The following is an 18,734-nucleotide window of genomic DNA, read 5'->3' on the forward strand; positions in this document are numbered from 1 at the left end:
AATTTACTCTGTGAACTCTTCAGTGTTAGGACTAAGAGTCTACGGCCATGCTAGCTGTTCTGTGTGGCTGTATTCAGGAATGGTCACATAACCATGCCAACATGCCCTGAGTCAGGGGTGTCCAAACTTTTATCACCGAGGGCCACATACAGAAAAATATACAAAGAGCTGGGCCACTTATAGAGGTGAATATTGCCTCATAAGTTAAGTTATAAGTTAGCAAAACAAATCAAATGTAGGTGAATAATGCACGATACTTTCAAATGGTTTCAGGAAAAAACAGCCTACATCCCATTTCTTTTTTAGGGTTTCATTAATTGTGTTGGCTGCTCATTCCGTAAAACAGAAGCCTCAGATTGCTTATAATAAGAGTAAATATGAAGGTTAAATTTCAAACTTGTTATAAAAATAAGTTATTGGGCTTTTTTTTTATCAACTAAGATTTATTAGAAAATGTTTTAAATTCTAAATGATTGAATTTATTTGAAAATTGGGCTCATTCATATATTTTTAACATATATGTTTGAGAAGTACAATATAAGACAAGCAAAAGTTTAATTTGTGGGCCATATTCCATTATACTTTTAGAATTTGGTGAGGGCCGATTCAAAATGGCCGGCGGGCCGTAGTTTGGACACCCCTGCTTTGAGTGATCCTCATGTTTGGCAGTTTTAATGTTTACCATGTTCAACAATTTTTTGGGTGAGATATTGAGATATTTCACTTAATAAATATTACTTTTACCTAATGGTGGCATTAGAGGAATGACTCAATTTAGTGGGATTTGTCGTTTGATGGCAATATATGTCCAAAATGTCAAGGAAATCGGATAAGATATTTCAGTCTTAACCCAAGTCTGGGATCGACTGACTGATGGAGACAATCAAAACTAGAGCAAAAGGTCCCAATTAAGATGTTAAACAATAAGAATAAAAACAGGACACAAGTGATTAGGAGTCACAATGGTGAACAATAGCATCGTGGTCCAAGTGTCTGCCTGATGAATGGGTGTTTAAAGTAGCGCAGGAAGTCATGTCTATATAAGGACTTTGTGGCCCAGGGCCCTAAACCCTAATGAGCACATGCAAAAAGAGGTTCTCACCACAGCAGGGGAGGCTACAGGACCAATAAGGAGCTTGGGTGTCACTGTCATCACCGTCACTGTCTGTCTATTCAAAGAAACTACTGAGAAGAACAACACCGATGGGTCTTTACGTGCGGCCCTGTCATCAGATTAATTGATTGCGATCGCAAATCAGTGTCCTATGCCTGGGTGTTCAGGCCTGTGTGTGTGTGAGTCTAATTTTTCTCTGGTTGACTGTCTTATCTGATAAATGTTGTACATGTAGGCTTTTAACAAGGTCTGCAACCTCTAATGCTCAAAGACAGTGTTCTGTTTTTTTGGTTTTATTAATTGATATCTGGTCATCCCTGAGAAGTCTGGTCTCTGTTCTACATGACGGTAGGGATGGGAGGAGTGTCAGGGGGGAGGAGGAGTAATGAAGGGAGGGACAGTTTGAAAAGCTTGGGTGAAGTTGGAGGAGTTACAGATAGACAGGTAGCAGCAGAGAGAAACACTAGGAAAACTAATGAAGTCTTTGCTGGTTCATTCTTAAAAAGACCAGACTTCATAGAGAGTGTGTGTCATTTTATCAAGATGCTAAAATAACTTTGGATTTAATCTTTCTCCATTCATTTTTTATTTTTTTGCCAGATATTTTGACTTTCATATATCTTCTTTAGTGTTTTCCCAACTGAAAGCTATATTTTCAGAGGCTGTGTGTGAGTGTGTGCTTTAATGTGTGTGTGTGATACAAAAAAGTAAGTCATGGAAGAGGAGCGTTTGGGTGACGGCGGGGTTAAACGCGAGAGGGGCAACAGTCGTCTCTACAGGATAGCCCTGGCCATGTGTGTGTGTCTCTGTGCTGCGCTGCTACTTGCTCTCATACTGGGTAAGTCCACCATACTCACACACACACACACACACACACACGCACACACACACACAAAAACATACACACAGAGACCACACACATTTTTCTTCAACCTGCAATATAGTTTAGGAGGAATTCAGCAGGAATATATGTCATACTGTTACCAGATCGTAGTAAATGCAGACTGTAAATAACACAGCAAGCCGGTGGGAGCAAAGGTTCTCGGGAAGGCTTGCGGGTTACTTGTGTCAAACTATTTTTGGTTCATATAAGGTTTCATACACGCCCACATACAGAACCTTGTACTCTCCATAAAGCTCTGTGGGACTGTTGAGCTCTGGGAAAAGAGGAAAGAATGTGTATGTTGACACTTTGTGGGTATTATCTCCTGCAGAATGTGAAACTAATTGGAAGGGAACTGTGTGGCACAGTAGCGGCTAGGGTGTGTGTCTGTTTGTGTGTATTTATTGGGGACAGTGCCCATAAATTAAAACTGATGTTTGAAAAAATTCAAAGGAGATGAGCCAGTCATTTGCAAAGTTGTCAAAAAAAAAAAAAAAAAGAGGTTTATTTCTGCCAGAGAAATGGCTGTTTTTGGCAATCTTACGGCACCTCAATGTCACAATACAGCCAAATCCGAAAAAAGCTTCCTTTAATTGCTTTGAGTTGCTGTAGCTCAGCCCTGAATATTAGACACAAGGGTACCACTTTACAATAAGACTACCCTTATAAAGGACTCATAAAGGGTTTATAATTAGGTTGTGAACACTTTATAAATCATTAAGAACCATTTATAAACCAGTTCCAACATCATTTTCATACATCAACACAGGCTCATTATTTGGCAAGATGACTAAGCCTTAAATTGGCTGCCTTGCTTACTTCGTCTTCTTCATGAGCCAGCGTCCTTGGCATCTGTTGTTCACCGAGTTGATTCTCCCCCCATCCATCTTGATGTTTCTTGGCTGATGGTGCTCACTATTTAGCAAGCAACTGGTCGCCCTGTTTATCTCTTGTCTTATAAAAGCTTATTAATGATTTATAAAGCGTTCACACCCTAATTAATAAATGAATTACAAACTATTCCTAAACCCTAAATAAGGGTAGTCTTATTGTAAAGTGGTACCGACACAAGTCCACATACACAGCTTGAAGATGCGTACATTAAACCAACTAAAAAAAGCACCATTTATGAAAGTGCATTTATAAGTTAATAAAACATTAGCTTTTTGAACTGTCCAAAAATATACTTAAAATGATCAACATTTTTATCCAGCACCAAACAAATGTTCACTTTGTACCTTACGTATGTTGAATCTGTGTAAAAACTGAATTGTGAGATGCTACGCCATTTAACAAATAAAGTCAAGGTCTTTCCTACATGAGTTCTTTAAAAAAAATCTGGGGAATTCAGTCCTTTTGTTTCACAGATCAGGAGATTGTTCATGTCAGATGCATTCTCATTTAGTATTTGTAAATATTCCTCATATGGTGAAGGGTAGCGCCTGTGCTAAATATGTAGCTAGGAAGTGCAACATGATTGACATGATTTTCGAGATTTGGGATCTCACACACAGCTCTTCTCCTAGTACCAAGGCTCTGAGCATCTAATAATGAAACAAAGGTGTGTACATTTTAGTTTTTTGAAAGATGCATCTCATACGCTAAAGGGTGCCATGCCATGTGAGAGTCTGTTCTTATCATCTAACTATTTGCAAGAAGATGAGCAAATGTTGTTCCTACCATGTTGAACTTCTCCTTTAAGAGTCATTAGACCAGTAACAGTAGTCAGTGGTATAGAGGATGGTCCTGGTTGGGAGGGGTTGGATGTGTCTGGGGTGGGGTGCATATAAGTATTGTTTTTCCTGTTATTGAGGGAAGCCAACATTTTTGTGGTGGCATTGAAGTGTAATTATGTTATGTGCCTCTGTGTGCAGTCCCAAACTCCCACTTTCATGGAAACCCTCCTCTGATCTGCAGCCATGCGAATGACCAGACACTGGAATGCCAAGTGTTGGATATTATTTTTATTAATGAAGTGTGCTTCTTAAATGTGTTTTTGTATATGTTTGCTGTTTAAGTAATAACATGAGGTTGGTATTAGCAGTGACACCAGAACCTCGGATATCTGTGTGTGTGTTTAAATCCCTGTGTATGTTTCGGACAAAGCTGTTGTTGAGGTTGTTTAAGGCCAAGTAGGTCAAGCAGAGTTGAAGTGTGTGTGGGCACAACATGAAGTAACTCTCACTAGCAGATCCAACTGAACAGCACAAGCAGTCAAATTCTGAGGTCAGACATTGAGGCAGCTCTGTAACACTCCACTCAACCATTGACAATGGGGATTTGGTTTCTAAATCTGTCCACTCACTTTTTACTGCCTCTGTTCGCCCTCAGAGTACATAACAGAAGTTTCTGCTAAAAGGTCAGAGAGGTGGGTGTTTGTTCACATCTAGGAAAGCAGGAGAATGGTTAAACCCGTGATTAAGTTTCATAAAGAATGGCTGGTGTAAGAATTCTGTGTTATTCCTGCATTCTGACTGCTTATATTAGAAGTGTGTGGAGTACTTCTGAGGGTCAAGTTTAAATAAAAAAAACCCTAATGTGTATGTTGTGAAAGTACTCAATATTTGCTTGTGACTCAAGGCATGACAGTAAATCCTGTGATAATCAGTATCATTTTTGAGCAATTAAAAAATATCTGAAGATAGCAAGCACTTTGAGTTTATGTTTTAATAATACATAGGACTTGATTCTTGTTGCAGCCTTTTAGTTTTTTGCAATAACTTCACAATTTGTCTTTAATTTAACAGTTTTTGAACAAAATAGATTTTTATAATCATGGCATATTTAGATAATATACACACCAAGTTGCAAATAACAACACTAAAAATGAATCCAACACAGTTGTGGGAAAATCTGCAGTTCTGTGAATGGCCACTTGAGGCTGGTTGCAAAAGTGAGTCAATGGCCATAGCCTTAAAATGCCCAACTTTACAGCAGACACAAACATGTTTAAAGCCTGATAAACATGTTTTTTGTTTACTAGAGCTAATTTCCTTATTCATGACAACTGTAGAGGACTGGAATTTTGTATAATATGCTCAATACAATTTGTGCATGGCTTCTTTAAGTGACGGGTGGGGTCAAATGTAGCTACCTGCTCTGATTTCCTCTGTCACCAAAGCACCACTGCTCCATGACGCTTCACCTTTTTGCGCATATTTGGATAACCTGAGCATTAGGCAGTGGCATCAATGCCAAGATGTAGATGGCCATAGCCTCCCACTTGGGCTTTACCATGGCTCTGCAAAGATTTAAGGATGATATTGTCATGTGCACAGTAGCTACAGTGTAGTTATCACAATGAAAATATTAGGTCCTGAACTCCTCAGGACCTAAGATAGTATGGAGATGTGAAGTCTATATAATTTTCACACATTTAGCTGACACTTATCCAAAGCGACTTACAACAAGTGAATTAAACCATGAATAAAAGCAAACACAAGAATCTTGAAAGTACATTTGCTTTCAAAAGTCCTACTGCCATGGCTTTAATAAAGCAACACCTTTTTAAGTGCTACATACTGTACAGGACAGATATTTTGATTTGTATTGGCCGAGATACAGTCGAAACATGTGGATTTTCAGTCTGTTACGTAAAGATGTGTTGGCTTACTGCTGAGCTGATATCAATGGGTATTATGTTCCACCATTTTTTAGGGCCAGGAAAGCAAACAGGCGTGGTTCTGTAGAACAGTAAAGGGGTCTGTCTCACGTCGAGGGAGTAGCAAGCCGATTGAGAACTGAACGTGATGGTTTGCATACTTTGCCATGATGTTGAACCGGCCTGATCCATTCACAGCACGGTAGGCCAGTGCTATTGTAGCAGAGGTGCAGATGTCGATCAAAAGGTCATGAATGAGGGAGTGCTGTTAAAAAGGAGCAGTTCTGTCTTGTTTGTGCTTCAAGCTGTGCACAGAGTTTCACCAACAGACGTCAGCCAGAGAAGCAGAGATCCATTGGTCCACCTGGGTTTCAAACTCACGTCAATGTTCTTACTTTTTCGACGCTTTCAACTGCATTTCATTATCTTTAGTAAATGTCTTACTAGACAAAAATATCACATTGGCAGAGAAAGAAGGTCACATTGATTGAGTTGTCTTTCATGACTTGTGCTTTGTTGCCCAGCTCTATTGCAACTAACACTTCTGTGGTGTTATTGTAACTGTTGGCAGGAAATAGAGGTTTGAGGTTCTGTTAAGCTAAGTAAACAACATCCCTACACTGATCAACGGCCACGAAGAATTAAAGAACAATTTCTATACAAACCCTGTTGACAGTGCTCATGCTTCCTCCTCAACTCTTTTGTTTTCCTCAGTTTCTCAGAAATCTAGTCAAGCGGAAGAGTTCTGTCTGACCCCAGAATGCATTGAAGCAGGTGAGGAGTGTAAACAGTCACTGGTTGAGCATGATGTATTTTAGTTGTAACTGAATGGTTTCTATTTAGACTCACCAGCTTGTGTTTTTTTTTCTTCCTTCTCGTAGCGGGGTCTGTACTGAGTAAAATGGATCGGTCCATTAACCCCTGCGAGGACTTCTATAGTTTCTCCTGTGGCGGTTGGTTAAAGGAGAACTCGATCCCTGAAGACTTGTCCTCGTATGGCATCTACCCCTGGCTGCGGCAGCATGTAGACATTAAAGTCAAAGGTGGGTTTGCCTACACTTTTTATTTAAATCCCTCAATTCAAATAATTTGATGACTCTAACAAATAAAATAATGAAGCTCTTTTGGTAACATATATGACAGAATTGCAGAGAAGCAGGAATTTCAAGATGCCAAACATGAAGAGCACATTTTTCTTTCTGCACCTCCAATTTTGTTTCCATTTTAAACTTCAGCCCAAATTCCCTTAGACCTTTGTTCAGCTGCCTGTGTAGCTGTGTGTAGCTCAGGGACTGCGGAAGCTAAGTCTGTTGGGACTTGGCTTTGGAACCGGTCACCAATTTAATTCCTGATTGGCTTGCCAGAGAGATGCTAATTCAACTCCTCCATTGTTCGCTGGAAATTTCTTTTTGTCGGATAAAAATCTTCTTTTATCACTATACAATCACAAATGAAGACTATATTTCACCGATACAGTTTATGTCTAAAACGTTTCTTTGAGAGACAGTTTATTGTTAGAGCTGTAAAATAATGATTGAGTTGTTTTTGTCCTTTCAGAGTTACTAGAAGCTCCTTCATACCCTGATGAACTGGAGGCAGTGACTAAGGCTAAGATCCTCTACCGCTCCTGTATGAATGAGAGTGAGTCCATCACAGACACACACACACACAACCCATTTTGTAATTTAAGTGGACATAACATTGACATACATTTATTCCCGAGAGACTTTTTTTGTAATCGAAAAATCCTAACTTCCCTCCAATACACACTCCAGTACGAACATGAAATCATCAAACTAAATGTTGAACTTCATTTAAATTTCTTAATTTATCTGTGTGTGCTTCTATAGGTATACTGGAGCAGGTGGACAGCAAACCGCTGCTGAAGATTTTGAGACAGCCTGAGTTTCGGTGGCCTGTGGTAGGGGATGGGCTCGGCGGAGAGTACCAGTGGTCGGAGGGGGAGTGGAGCCTCCTGAAGACACTCACTGAGATAAGGAAGCAGTTTGGCAGGAACGTACTGATTCGCATGTACGTCTCCCCCGATGACAAAAACTCCTCAAACTATATCATCAAGGTCAGACATCCACAGTTTGCTCTCATTATCCATGCAGGTTTTCAACTTTGAAATGTTTTAGAAAAAACACTTATTTCTGACACATAACCCTCCAGTTATCACTAATCGTGATGTTAACAGCTCAAATTCTGAACCAATTAAACAAAAAATCAGAGGTCAGATTTGAAAGCTAGCAGCTTTTTATCTAGCTGCTTCCTCCCGTGTGAGAGGTATACAAGTGGTATCACGTTTGAGTCAATAAATGTATTTCCCATATGTAACTATTCCTGTATGTTTATATTACAATGGTTTTGTGGATTGTTAACCAATCAAGCAGATGTACTGTATATGTTTTACTTCATAACTAATATTATAATTTCAAAACAACTTGCATACTGTCAGAAACTATGGTTTTATATATCTAATACTCCTTGCAAATTGTTCAAACTTTTATGGTCGCAGCAAAGGTAAAGTAAAATAAAAAATATTTTAAAACGCAGCAGAATCTAATATGTGCTCTTTGTCTTTATGTAGCTTGATCAGGAGTACTTGTCTCTGCCCTCCAGGGAAGACTATATCACCAACACGTCCTCTGCCCTGGCGGTGAGTCTCTGCTCCATCTTTCACTTCTTTTACTTGTTATTCAAAACCTCTCCTGCAGCAGCTTTTTCCTTCCTGCTTGACTGATAAATTGGAGCAGAAAGAGGTTCAGTCGCTTGAAATATTAACAGTTAATTGTGCTTTTTGTAATCAGAACAAGAACTCTTTACAGACTCAACATTTTCACAAATGGTAGAGAGTTTTGATGGAGGATATGCATTGTGTAGGGGCAGCAAATACTGATTGCATAATAGCTGGCTCACCAGGCCAGAGTAACAAATCACTTTCTCATCATGATATTAGTAAATCAGTTGTAAAAAAATGTGTTATCTATAGAAGTACAAGGTTATATATTGAGGGTGCAGCTAAAAGTGCTCCTTAATAATGTGTAGAAAAATATGACACATAATTAACATTATGAAGTCAAATAAGGCTGTTATTAGAGATCAAGGATTATCATTGTTCTTGTGTTACTACGAACTTGTGAACTATGATGGCACCTGTGTGTACACTTGGGAACACGTGTTTGAACTTAGCATACGTAAAGTTATTACTCAATATGTTTTACCACTGTGCATCTGTCCCCATAAAACAGATAATAATAAATCTGCAGAGTCCAGAGGCCCCTGCTTGATGTCGTATTTTTCTTTTTTCTCTTTCGCTCTCCTGTTTGCTAAAGTATCGCGCAGCCTTGCTGAGTTTCATGGTGGATACAGCGGTCATGCTGGGCGCTCCAGAGAAAGCAGCACTGACCCAGATGGAAGAGGCTCTTGCCTTCGAGACCAAACTGGCTTATGTAAGGACATCATGTCAGATACATATAATTCTATTGAATGTTTGGAGATGATTTGATAGTCCACAGTAATGTTTTGTAAAATATGATTGATTGATCTAGTTGAAGGGACACTATTTCATTTTTTATTTAGGATAATGCGTGTCAGTTAAGATTATTCATTGTGTTGCAGATCCTGATTCCATATGACAACCGCAACAGTGAAAACATGTACAACAAAATGTCACTCTCTCGCCTGCAGCGCACCATATCACAGGTACTTTAAATACATACACACACAAAAGAACACCATTTATTTTACATATTTATTTTAATGACTTTTTACTACTTTTTCTACAAGCATAAATTCTTTACATCATTCATTACAGGTCTCACTCAATTTGTATTATTGGGAAATGTAGTGAGTAAAATAGAAGAATTGACAAGTGTTTTTTTCTTGTAAATGCTCTTAATATAAACACAATTGTTTTAAAACATTATTTTTTCCTATATGTTACATTCTTCTTCTTCTTCTTCAGTTTGATTGGCAGGGTTTTGTAAAAACTGTAGTGGAGTCTAAAGTCGAACCGGTCCGGTCCATCTCCTCCTCTGAGCCTGTCATCGTCCGAGCACCGCAGTACTTTAAGGACCTTGTTATGCTCATCAGCAATACAGATCCTAGGTGCATGCACACACACACACACACACACACACACACACACACACACACACACACACACACACACACACACACACACACACACACACACACACACACACACACACACACACACACACACACACACACCTATATCTCTCATTATAAGTATATTATAATGATATTACATGTGGGCATTTTATTAATGTCCCTCCTCTCTATTTCTTTCCAGGACTGTAGCTAACTACGTACAATGGAGGACAGTTTTTTCCAGCGTCTCCTCTCTGAGCCGTCGTTTCCTTTACAGATATCAGGACTATGCACGGGTCGGTACAGAAATTATCTGCCAAGTCGGTATTGTTTTGGTCATTCTTAAGGGTTTAAATGAACTGGGGAAAAAATGGGTTGTGTGTGTGTTGTGGGGAGGCTGAATGAACTCTAAAAAAGCTAATAACTTGGCTTGACATTAAGCAGATGCAGTTTGAATGTTTATCCAATGTATACAGGAAGTTTATTCAGATTCCACACTTAAAGCTAACAGTATGTGCTACCGTACAGGCTGATCGCTGAACTACAGGACAGAGCATGAGGAAATTGAGATTATGTTATGTGTAGTACCTTCCTATGAACTACTTTTCTTTCTTAACCCAGTAAAGAGAATAGTGATTGTAATGCTTATTTTTTTTTTGCTTTTTACGAGGGGTGTGATGTCACTCTTGTAGGTTATTTCAAAATGAAAGCCCCCGCTTGGTAAGGTTTCTGGATATTATGTAAATGCCTGGAGAGGAAGGCTTTCGAGACAGGCTTTTATGTCCTCCCAGAGCCTATATTGATGCTATAGTTTAGAAGAATATATAATCATGGAAGAAACTCTTCAGGTGGTGAGAGGTTTAGGTCCTGATGAATCGAGCCTCCTGCCAGAGGGGAGCAGGGTAATCAGATTGTGTCCAGGGTGGGAGGGGTTGGCCACAAGCTTACCTGCCCGCCTCAGGGTCCTGGAGGCATGCAGATCCTGGGACATGGCAGTTTGCTGCCAATCACCCTCTCTGAAGATCCGATGATAAGCTGCACCTGCCCTTGTCCTTGAGCTGTAGCTGCAGCGTACCAGATGGTGATGGAGGTGAGGATGGACTCGATAATGGAGGTGTAGAAGTTCACCATCATAGTCTTTGGCCGGTTGAACATCCTGTTCTGGGATTTTTTGGTGAGGGAGCTGATGTTCTGCTCCCACTTGAGGTCCTGGGTGATGTTGGTGCCAAGGAAGCTGAAGGACTCCACAGCAGTGACTGGGGAGTCACACAGAGTGATGGGGCGGGTGGGGCTGCAAACTTCTTGAACTCCACTAACATTTCTTCTGTCGTAAGAGTGAGTTAAATTCCAGCTTGTGGTCCCAGCACCAGGTCACCAGATGATCCATCTCCCAACTGTAGGGAGACTCGTCCCCACCAGAGATGAGTCCAATGACGGTGGTGTAGTCTGCGATCTTCGGACCTGTTGGCTCAGTAGGCGAACTGCAGGGGGTCCAGCAGTGGGTCTGTGATAGCTTTGAGGTGGGACAGGACAAGGTGCTCAAAGGACTTCATAACCACAGAGGTCAGGGTGACCAGTTTGTACTCATTTAATCCTGTGGTCCTTGTTTTCTTTGGTACCGGGATGATGGTGGAGGATTTGAGGCATACTGTCTTCAGTGTTGAAATGTATGGGAACAGCTGCAGGGATCAACAACTAATTACCAGTTATAGGGATGCGTTGGCTGGTCAAATATCGCTGGTTACTCGAAGGATGAGGTTGTGAAAGTTATTCATTACTCATCTCTGACGGGAGTTTGACTCCAGTGCTGATATAGCCTACTGGATGTCAGCCAGGTTATTTCAAGAGTTTTTTGGACCGAGCTTGCACAAGCTTTTGTTTTGAAATGACTACCGGGAGACTTCCCCCTTCCCTTCCCTGCTCCAATCATCATTGGACCATTTAGTAAGATTTTTTTTGGTCGCATTTCCATTTACTGTTTCAAGAAGGGAAAATAATTGAAAGGCTATGAAGGTACACGGACTATGAGTTTTCGATTTTGAAGACAGGACTACTGAGAGACCTCCAACAAACTTTATATTATTAAATTAACAAATAAATGATGTTATAAGTCGTTTCTTATGCTTTAGTATCAGTCCCAAAATGTCCCTCCCATTAAGTAGGCTCTTCAGAGGCAGAGACTGTACCAGTAAAAGTTAGCACCATGTGGAGAAAGAATCAATGTTACCTTCCCTCTCTGTCTCTCACACACCCTTCAGGTTACCAAGGGAACCACCTCTCTGACCCCGCGCTGGGATAAGTGTGTTAACTTTGTTGATAAAACGCTTGGTTATGCTACCGGACGCCTCTTTGTCAACACACACTTCCAGGAGGACAAGAAACACATGGTGTGTATGCTCCTAAACCGCAGGTCAACTGATTACATTTTGTATATGTGTAGCAGATGTTAAGTGTATTTTGTCTGTGTGTCACATGAAAGTGATGTCTCTGCGTCCTTCTGGGTTTGGGTTACTGTGGCAATAAGACCAAGAGCAGTATTTTTTTCTGTAAACGATCTTAGGTTAATGTGTGTGTGTTTCTTTCTCAGATGGAGGAGCTGATCGAGGGCATTCGCTGGGCGTTCATTGACATGCTGGAAAAGGAGAATGAGTGGATGGATCAACCAACGAAGATGAAAGCCATAGAAAAGGCAAGAACAGCTTTTCCCTCCGTCCCATCGCAATCTAGCATCAGTAACTCCACAGCTATTGTAATGAATAAAATAATCTGCTTTGTTTCCCTCTTATTTGCTCTCAGTTCTAAATTGAGCATCCCCAAATAAAGTTATTTAGCTTTAAATTTAAAGCTGCACACAATTGTTTTTGCCACTTAGGGGCAGCACTGTCTCCCAGGCAAAATATCTGTCAATTTAGGCTGCAAAATGTCTGTTAGCTGATTCATCAGGTGTTGTTCCATATGTTTATCATCCAAGTGGGACATAGCGCCTCATACTAAAATGACTGACATTTCTGTGTGTGTCTGTGTATCTGATTTTCAACTATCCAGAAAATCACTCCACTGTGCTTCACTTTACAGTGTGTGTTGCAGAATAAACAGGGGAGTCCATTTTTGGTGTAAGTTGTTTGGATTAGCGGTTCTGTAGAAAATTGTGAAAACCTGCTTCGCTTGGTTGGACTTAGTGCCTCAGACATAAGGGTGCAAATACATGAACATTTAAATCTAAACAACATCAAATTAAGCTAACGCCCACTGTGGGATGTATGTTTTCTCTCAAAAAATGTCACCGGTGAGATAAATGAATATATCTGTTAGTGTGTATTAAACACACCACAACACAGCTGGCCGGAGCTGTGAAACAATGTGTGCTTCCCTTTAAGTGAATAAATATCTATGTTACTAGTCTAAACTTCACCTTTCTCCAAAGCTGTGGCAAAAAAATTAAATGGTGCTTGAGATCTTGACATTTTCATGGGAGGTTTTGCTTTGATGCATAAACTGTGGCGTTGTTAAAGGAAGCACATGCAACAACATGACAACTTCAAAAGCAATTCAAAAGCAAAACCAAGCAGTTAGATTTGTAGTGACCTAAAATCCAACATCATTGCATTTAGATTCTACATCTTAAGTGTTTACACTGTCTCCAATTTGTTCTGTAGTAAAACAGGATAGGATAACAAAATTGGATAATACCTTTCAGGACAACAACATTGTCAGGGCATTGGCTATGGCGTTGGACATGTGTTTGAACTCACCTCTCACTACTTCTCTTTCTCAAGGCACATGCAGTCTTGGCTAAAGTTGGCTACCCCGAGTTTATTCTGAACGACACCTACCTCAACGAGGATCTAAAGCAGGTTTGTAAAGCAGTTCTAAAAGCTAGTTATGTTTTAAAAATGAGTTAGGAAGGAGAAATAGTCTGCTTGCAATAATTTAGAGAGGCCATTCGAATACATGTCTAATGCTGGTGGAATATTTGCAGAAAAGTACAGTTTTTTCATAGTGTGTCTTTGCATTTGTTTTAGCTGAAATACAGTGAGGAAGACTTCTATGGGAATGTGATGCAGACGTTGAAGTACTTTGTCCAATCTGATCTCTCCTTGCTCCGAAAGGCCGTCCCACGTAAAGAGTGAGTGGCAGGACTCAACTTGCAGTGTGACTTTGTGCAAATTACTTTGCTGTCATTAACTAATGTCTGTGTGTATGTGTGTGTTGATTTTTGTTGCAGGTGGTTTACAAACCCAACAACTGTGAACGCCTTCTACAGTTCCTCCACTAATCAAATCAGTAAGATACAATATGATTGATAATTCATTTACATTTCAAATATTTGATTTTAGTATTTAGTCAGGAACGACCGTGGTGCACTGCATTTCAGTGATTTCAATTATGTATCAGCTTATGATACATTTTTGGGGTTTATCTTTTCTTTAAAATGGCGAGTAAGCATTTCAGTGTTAGAAGAGAGAAAGTGAATTGGCATTAAGAACTTAAAAGGAGGACGCAATGATTGCCTTTTATAAAAGGTCAAGGGTGTACTGATTTAAAATAGTTACTCTCTTGAGAAATCACACTTTTAATAAATAAAAATCTGTGCCTCACACAGGCTGATGTAGGAACAGGTCGTCTGGGCGCCCAGATAGCTTACCTGGGAAAGTGGGCTGCCATGCTGCATGGTCCCAAGTTCCATCCTGCTTGTCTTTGTTGCAAGTGATCCCCTATTGGTCTCCCCTTTTCCAGTCTAAATGTCCTACATCTTTCATAAAGGCAAAAGGCAATCCATAAAGTCTTTAAAAAATGAAAAGAATAACAGCACTTTAATCTTCTCTTTTAGGATTTCCTGCTGGAGAGCTTCAAAAACCCTTCTTTTGGGGAAGAGAATATCCAAGGTGAGAGTAAAATAATGTGACATGCTCGATTTACAGATTAAATAAAAATCCCACATCATGCTTTTTATTAGGGAGCAGTGTGAGCAAAGTTAAATGAACCTACTGAAAGCAAGCCACAGGAAAGACCATGAAAATAGACTTTACAGATCCATAAATTACCTATAATATAGTGTTTTTTGAATAATTTATAAATATTTATATAACATTTAATGATAATCAGTAAGAGATAATACTGAATAATCTTCAGGATTTTCATTAAGTAGCCTAAGCAATGGAAGATATGTCTGAAATGTGGAGGCTTCATTTGTTTTTCATCCAAAGACAAAAGACTTCAAGCTGAATTTAGAAAATTCAATAGAAAGTTGCGAGAAATGTACACATACAACTGGCACTAGAGTTCACATACATATACCATCTAAACTGTAAATCCCAAAAATACAGTTTTTATATATTTAACTTACTTCAAATATTTCACAGCAAAGAAATAATTCAGTTTATAGTAGTTTTACCTACTGGGAATGCAATCAAAGAAAGCCAAAAGAAGGATTGAAGCAGATTGTAATCATCCTGCTTGTCCTGCTCACACTGGGCTTTTTAACTTAGTCACATGGTATATTGGTCACATGGTAGACTTCATTATGAATTAACTCCTGCCAGCAGCGGGAGACACATCTAAAAACATGATTTGTCCTAACAATGTCCTGATGAGGGGAAATAAATTACAATAAAAAGGCCAAGAGGGAGGCCAAAATAGTTGCATATTGATGGCAATATGAGAAATAGTGTGAATTCATGCTTTGCCGACAATATACACCAAGTATTTAATTTATACCAATTATTTAACCCATAATTATGTACGAAGCACATTCTGACAGGTTGTTTTATGTTAATATGAAGTACATCAGTATGAGATTTCAATCCATAGGTTATTGAATAGTCTTCCTCTTTGCAAACCATTTCAGTCATCCTGTCCCGATTTCCATTTGTTTTAAATGCTGGTGTGACTCATTCTACCTAAAAACCGAGATAATAAGGAAGACTTGCAGTATCTTAATCCACTTTCTATCTGTTTCCAGATCTTTAAGCTACGGTGCCATCGGGGTGATAGTAGGACATGAGTTAACACATGGCTTTGACAATAACGGTAAATACTTATTGACAAGAATGACCTTAAGAAACAAGAAACATCCATATCAGAGATTTTTGACGGAGCTCTGGGGATTTTTTCTGTATGATCTCTTTTCATGAACAGGTCGCAAGTATGACAAAAATGGCAACCTTCACCACTGGTGGAGCAACTCGTCTATAGACGCCTTCAATGAGCAGACCCAGTGCATGATTGACCAGTATAATGGCTACATCTGGGAGGAGGCACAACTTAATGTAAGATCTAAAATTTAAAACAGTAGAATAAGCTATTAAGCTAATTAAAAATATGAAAAAGTTTGACATTTGACAGGCTCCATTATATGTGTATTCAGTGCATTTTGAATTTTTCTTGTGGCAGGTTATTATGTTTATTAGTCTGCGTTGCATACAGTTGAGAGATTATCTAGAATTGACTTTAATGATTGTCATTTTTATAATTACTTGGAGAAGGATAAAGACATGACAGTCAGTGCATTGTGGATGTTTTGCTGTGCAGGTGCGGGGCAAGAGGACTCTGGCAGAAAACATAGCAGACAATGGAGGAATGAGGGAGTCTTTTAGGGTAGGATTTGTTTCCTTACACTTCTCTTAAATGTTTTCTTTTGTGAGTGATGACATTTTTGTTCTTCCCTATGGAAAATCATTGCTGTTATTTATGTTGTATTGCATTAAAATATGATAGTAAGCCCTGTCAATAATCCTGGATGAATATCCTTAACTTGATGCTGAAGCTTTTATTTATTTGTGCTTATTATTATTTTAATCTGTGTTTTATATTGGCAAAATCAGTTTAGAATTTTGACACATGATACACTTTTGTGGACTTAAAATGTGTCAAATTCTCCAACAGAAAGTCCTAAACATCCAATTCTCTGTAATCAGTAAAACACTATAGTCCTACAATATTAATCATTCAAAAATATAGATTAGGTTAAGGATACTACTTACAAAACTGCCTGTATTTGACACCTCAAAATATCATTTGAGAAAGTATTCATATGAATGATCATGTCATGTTAAAAAGCCAAGGTGAGGAAATGTTTTTCTATCTATGTATGTCTATAGGCGTACAGACGGTGGGTGGATGAGAGCAGAGGTGGGGTTGAGGAGCCTCTGCTGCCTGGAGTCGGACTGAACAACAACCAACTGTTCTTCATGAGCTACGCACATGTATGGACAAAAAGACAAAAGCTGTTTCTGTCCCTCTGTCAATGCCATGCCTTTGAATGCATGCGGGAAATGAAGTACGTACAGAATAGGAAATAATCTATACAATGTTCTCTGTAGGTGAGATGTAACTCATACAGACCAGAAACAGCCAGGGACCAGATCCAGAGTGGTTCTCACAGTCCACCAAAATTCAGGTGAGCATACACACACACACACACACACACACACACACACACACACACACACACACACACACACACACACACACACACACACACACACACACACACACACACACACACACACACACACATATATTTATACACTGATGAATCCTTAACACCTAACCCCTTTTCACTGTCGCCCTGCAGGGTTATCGGAGCAATGAGTAACTTTGAAGAGTTTCGGAAAGCGTTCAGCTGCCCCGATACATCAGTAATGAACAGAGGTGCACAATCTTGCAGAGTATGGTGACCTTTCGACCTCAGCTTGACCCTGAACCAGGCCCAAGCTTTATGCAGGACCTCTGACAGAGAGCTTGTTGATGCTGGACTCAGCCGACATGTTTTCATGATGTTGGGGCTATGTGGAAATAAACAGTTGAGTTAACAGAAAAATAACTCTTACGTTTGGGGTTAAAGTGGAACATGCTACAGACAGAGGCCTGTTTTAATGGGCTACTTTGTGTTGATTACTGCAACCAATATGTAACCTTTTACACTGGTGTGTTTGATGCATATGTTGCAGCTACTGCATGAATTGCAGTAGCTGCAACATATGCTGACTTGATAAAACAAGAACCTTTTTAATGAGAAGAAAGATGTACATATTAAAGAAAAGGCACAATTTTAAACTTGTATGCCAAATGTTATGGTAACTGTGGATTACATAAATATATGATAACTGTATTCATTTCCATAAATCTCCTAGGATGAATTCCTTTTTGAACATGGATATAAGCAAAAGTTGAACATATAATTAAAAAACGTAGATATTTACAGTATGTGTGTGTGTGTGTGTGTGTGTGTGTGTGTGTGTGTGTGTGTGTGTGTGTGTGTGTGTGTGTGTGTGTGTGTGTGTGTGTGTGTGTGTGTGTGTGTGTGTGTGTGTGTGTATGTGTGCATGCATGTGTTTCCCTTGATGCATCTCAATGCCCCCTTTCTGTTTTCTTTCAATGCCTTTCTGTGTCAGACAGGTCTTGTATTCACTCTGGAAAAGTTCAGCCCGAGGCAAATGAACTCACAGATTTACAAGCATGCAAACTACAAGATGTGCTCTCTCCATTAGTCAGTCATGTCAAGGACATATCTCATGAAATGTTATTTATCAGGAGAACTCATTAAAATACATGTCTGTTTTCATAAACCCAATGTCCAGGTTTTTGTTGTATAGATTAAAATAAAGAAAGATTCTATCTATGTTTTTTTCCTTCCTTTTTTTACATATGTCGGACAACATCTTCATATTCTGCTTTTAAAGAGCACTAATAGTTCTGACACATTTGGATTTATCTGTCCGTCTGGCAACATTTAACCCATTTCTCATTGATAAATTACCTAAAACGTTGTTCAAGATGGCTACAACTGATGGGACAAATTGATCGTTATTACTTATATAACCATTATTATAAATATGATTTTTGTTGCTGTTTGATTGTACGTAACTCTTCGGGTTCGAATCAAACAGAGACATTACGCTCTTCCTCCTTGTAAAATTGCTATAGTTAATAAGGGGAGTTTGAAAATGTGTGTGTTAAGGACACTTGGATCAGGGTGCCACACAGTGGAAGGAGAGTGCTGATGGTCTGGGGACAAA

General features: G+C 39.3%; 1 protein-coding gene across 1 annotated transcript; it reads left to right on the forward strand.

Annotated features, from left to right (window-relative positions):
• Positions 1-1,549: 1,549 nt before the first annotated feature.
• Positions 1,550-18,336, forward strand: phex (phosphate regulating endopeptidase homolog, X-linked). The gene is made up of 22 exons (XM_063912128.1): positions 1,550-1,952; positions 6,313-6,372; positions 6,480-6,641; positions 7,156-7,239; positions 7,449-7,675; positions 8,189-8,257; positions 8,934-9,050; positions 9,220-9,303; positions 9,566-9,708; positions 9,917-10,010; positions 11,973-12,101; positions 12,302-12,403; positions 13,491-13,568; positions 13,737-13,840; positions 13,940-13,998; positions 14,546-14,600; positions 15,677-15,744; positions 15,853-15,983; positions 16,246-16,311; positions 16,815-16,919; positions 17,037-17,113; positions 17,291-18,336. The coding sequence occupies exons 1-22, from the start codon at positions 1,829-1,831 to the stop codon at positions 17,391-17,393; spliced, it is 2,241 nt and encodes a 746-aa protein (XP_063768198.1). The 5' UTR covers positions 1,550-1,828; the 3' UTR covers positions 17,394-18,336.
• The last annotated feature ends 398 nt before the right edge of the window (positions 18,337-18,734 follow it).

The sequence above is a fragment of the Eleginops maclovinus genome, chromosome 21 (assembly GCF_036324505.1).
Source record: "Eleginops maclovinus isolate JMC-PN-2008 ecotype Puerto Natales chromosome 21, JC_Emac_rtc_rv5, whole genome shotgun sequence".
Lineage (NCBI taxonomy): Eukaryota > Metazoa > Chordata > Actinopteri > Perciformes > Eleginopidae > Eleginops > Eleginops maclovinus.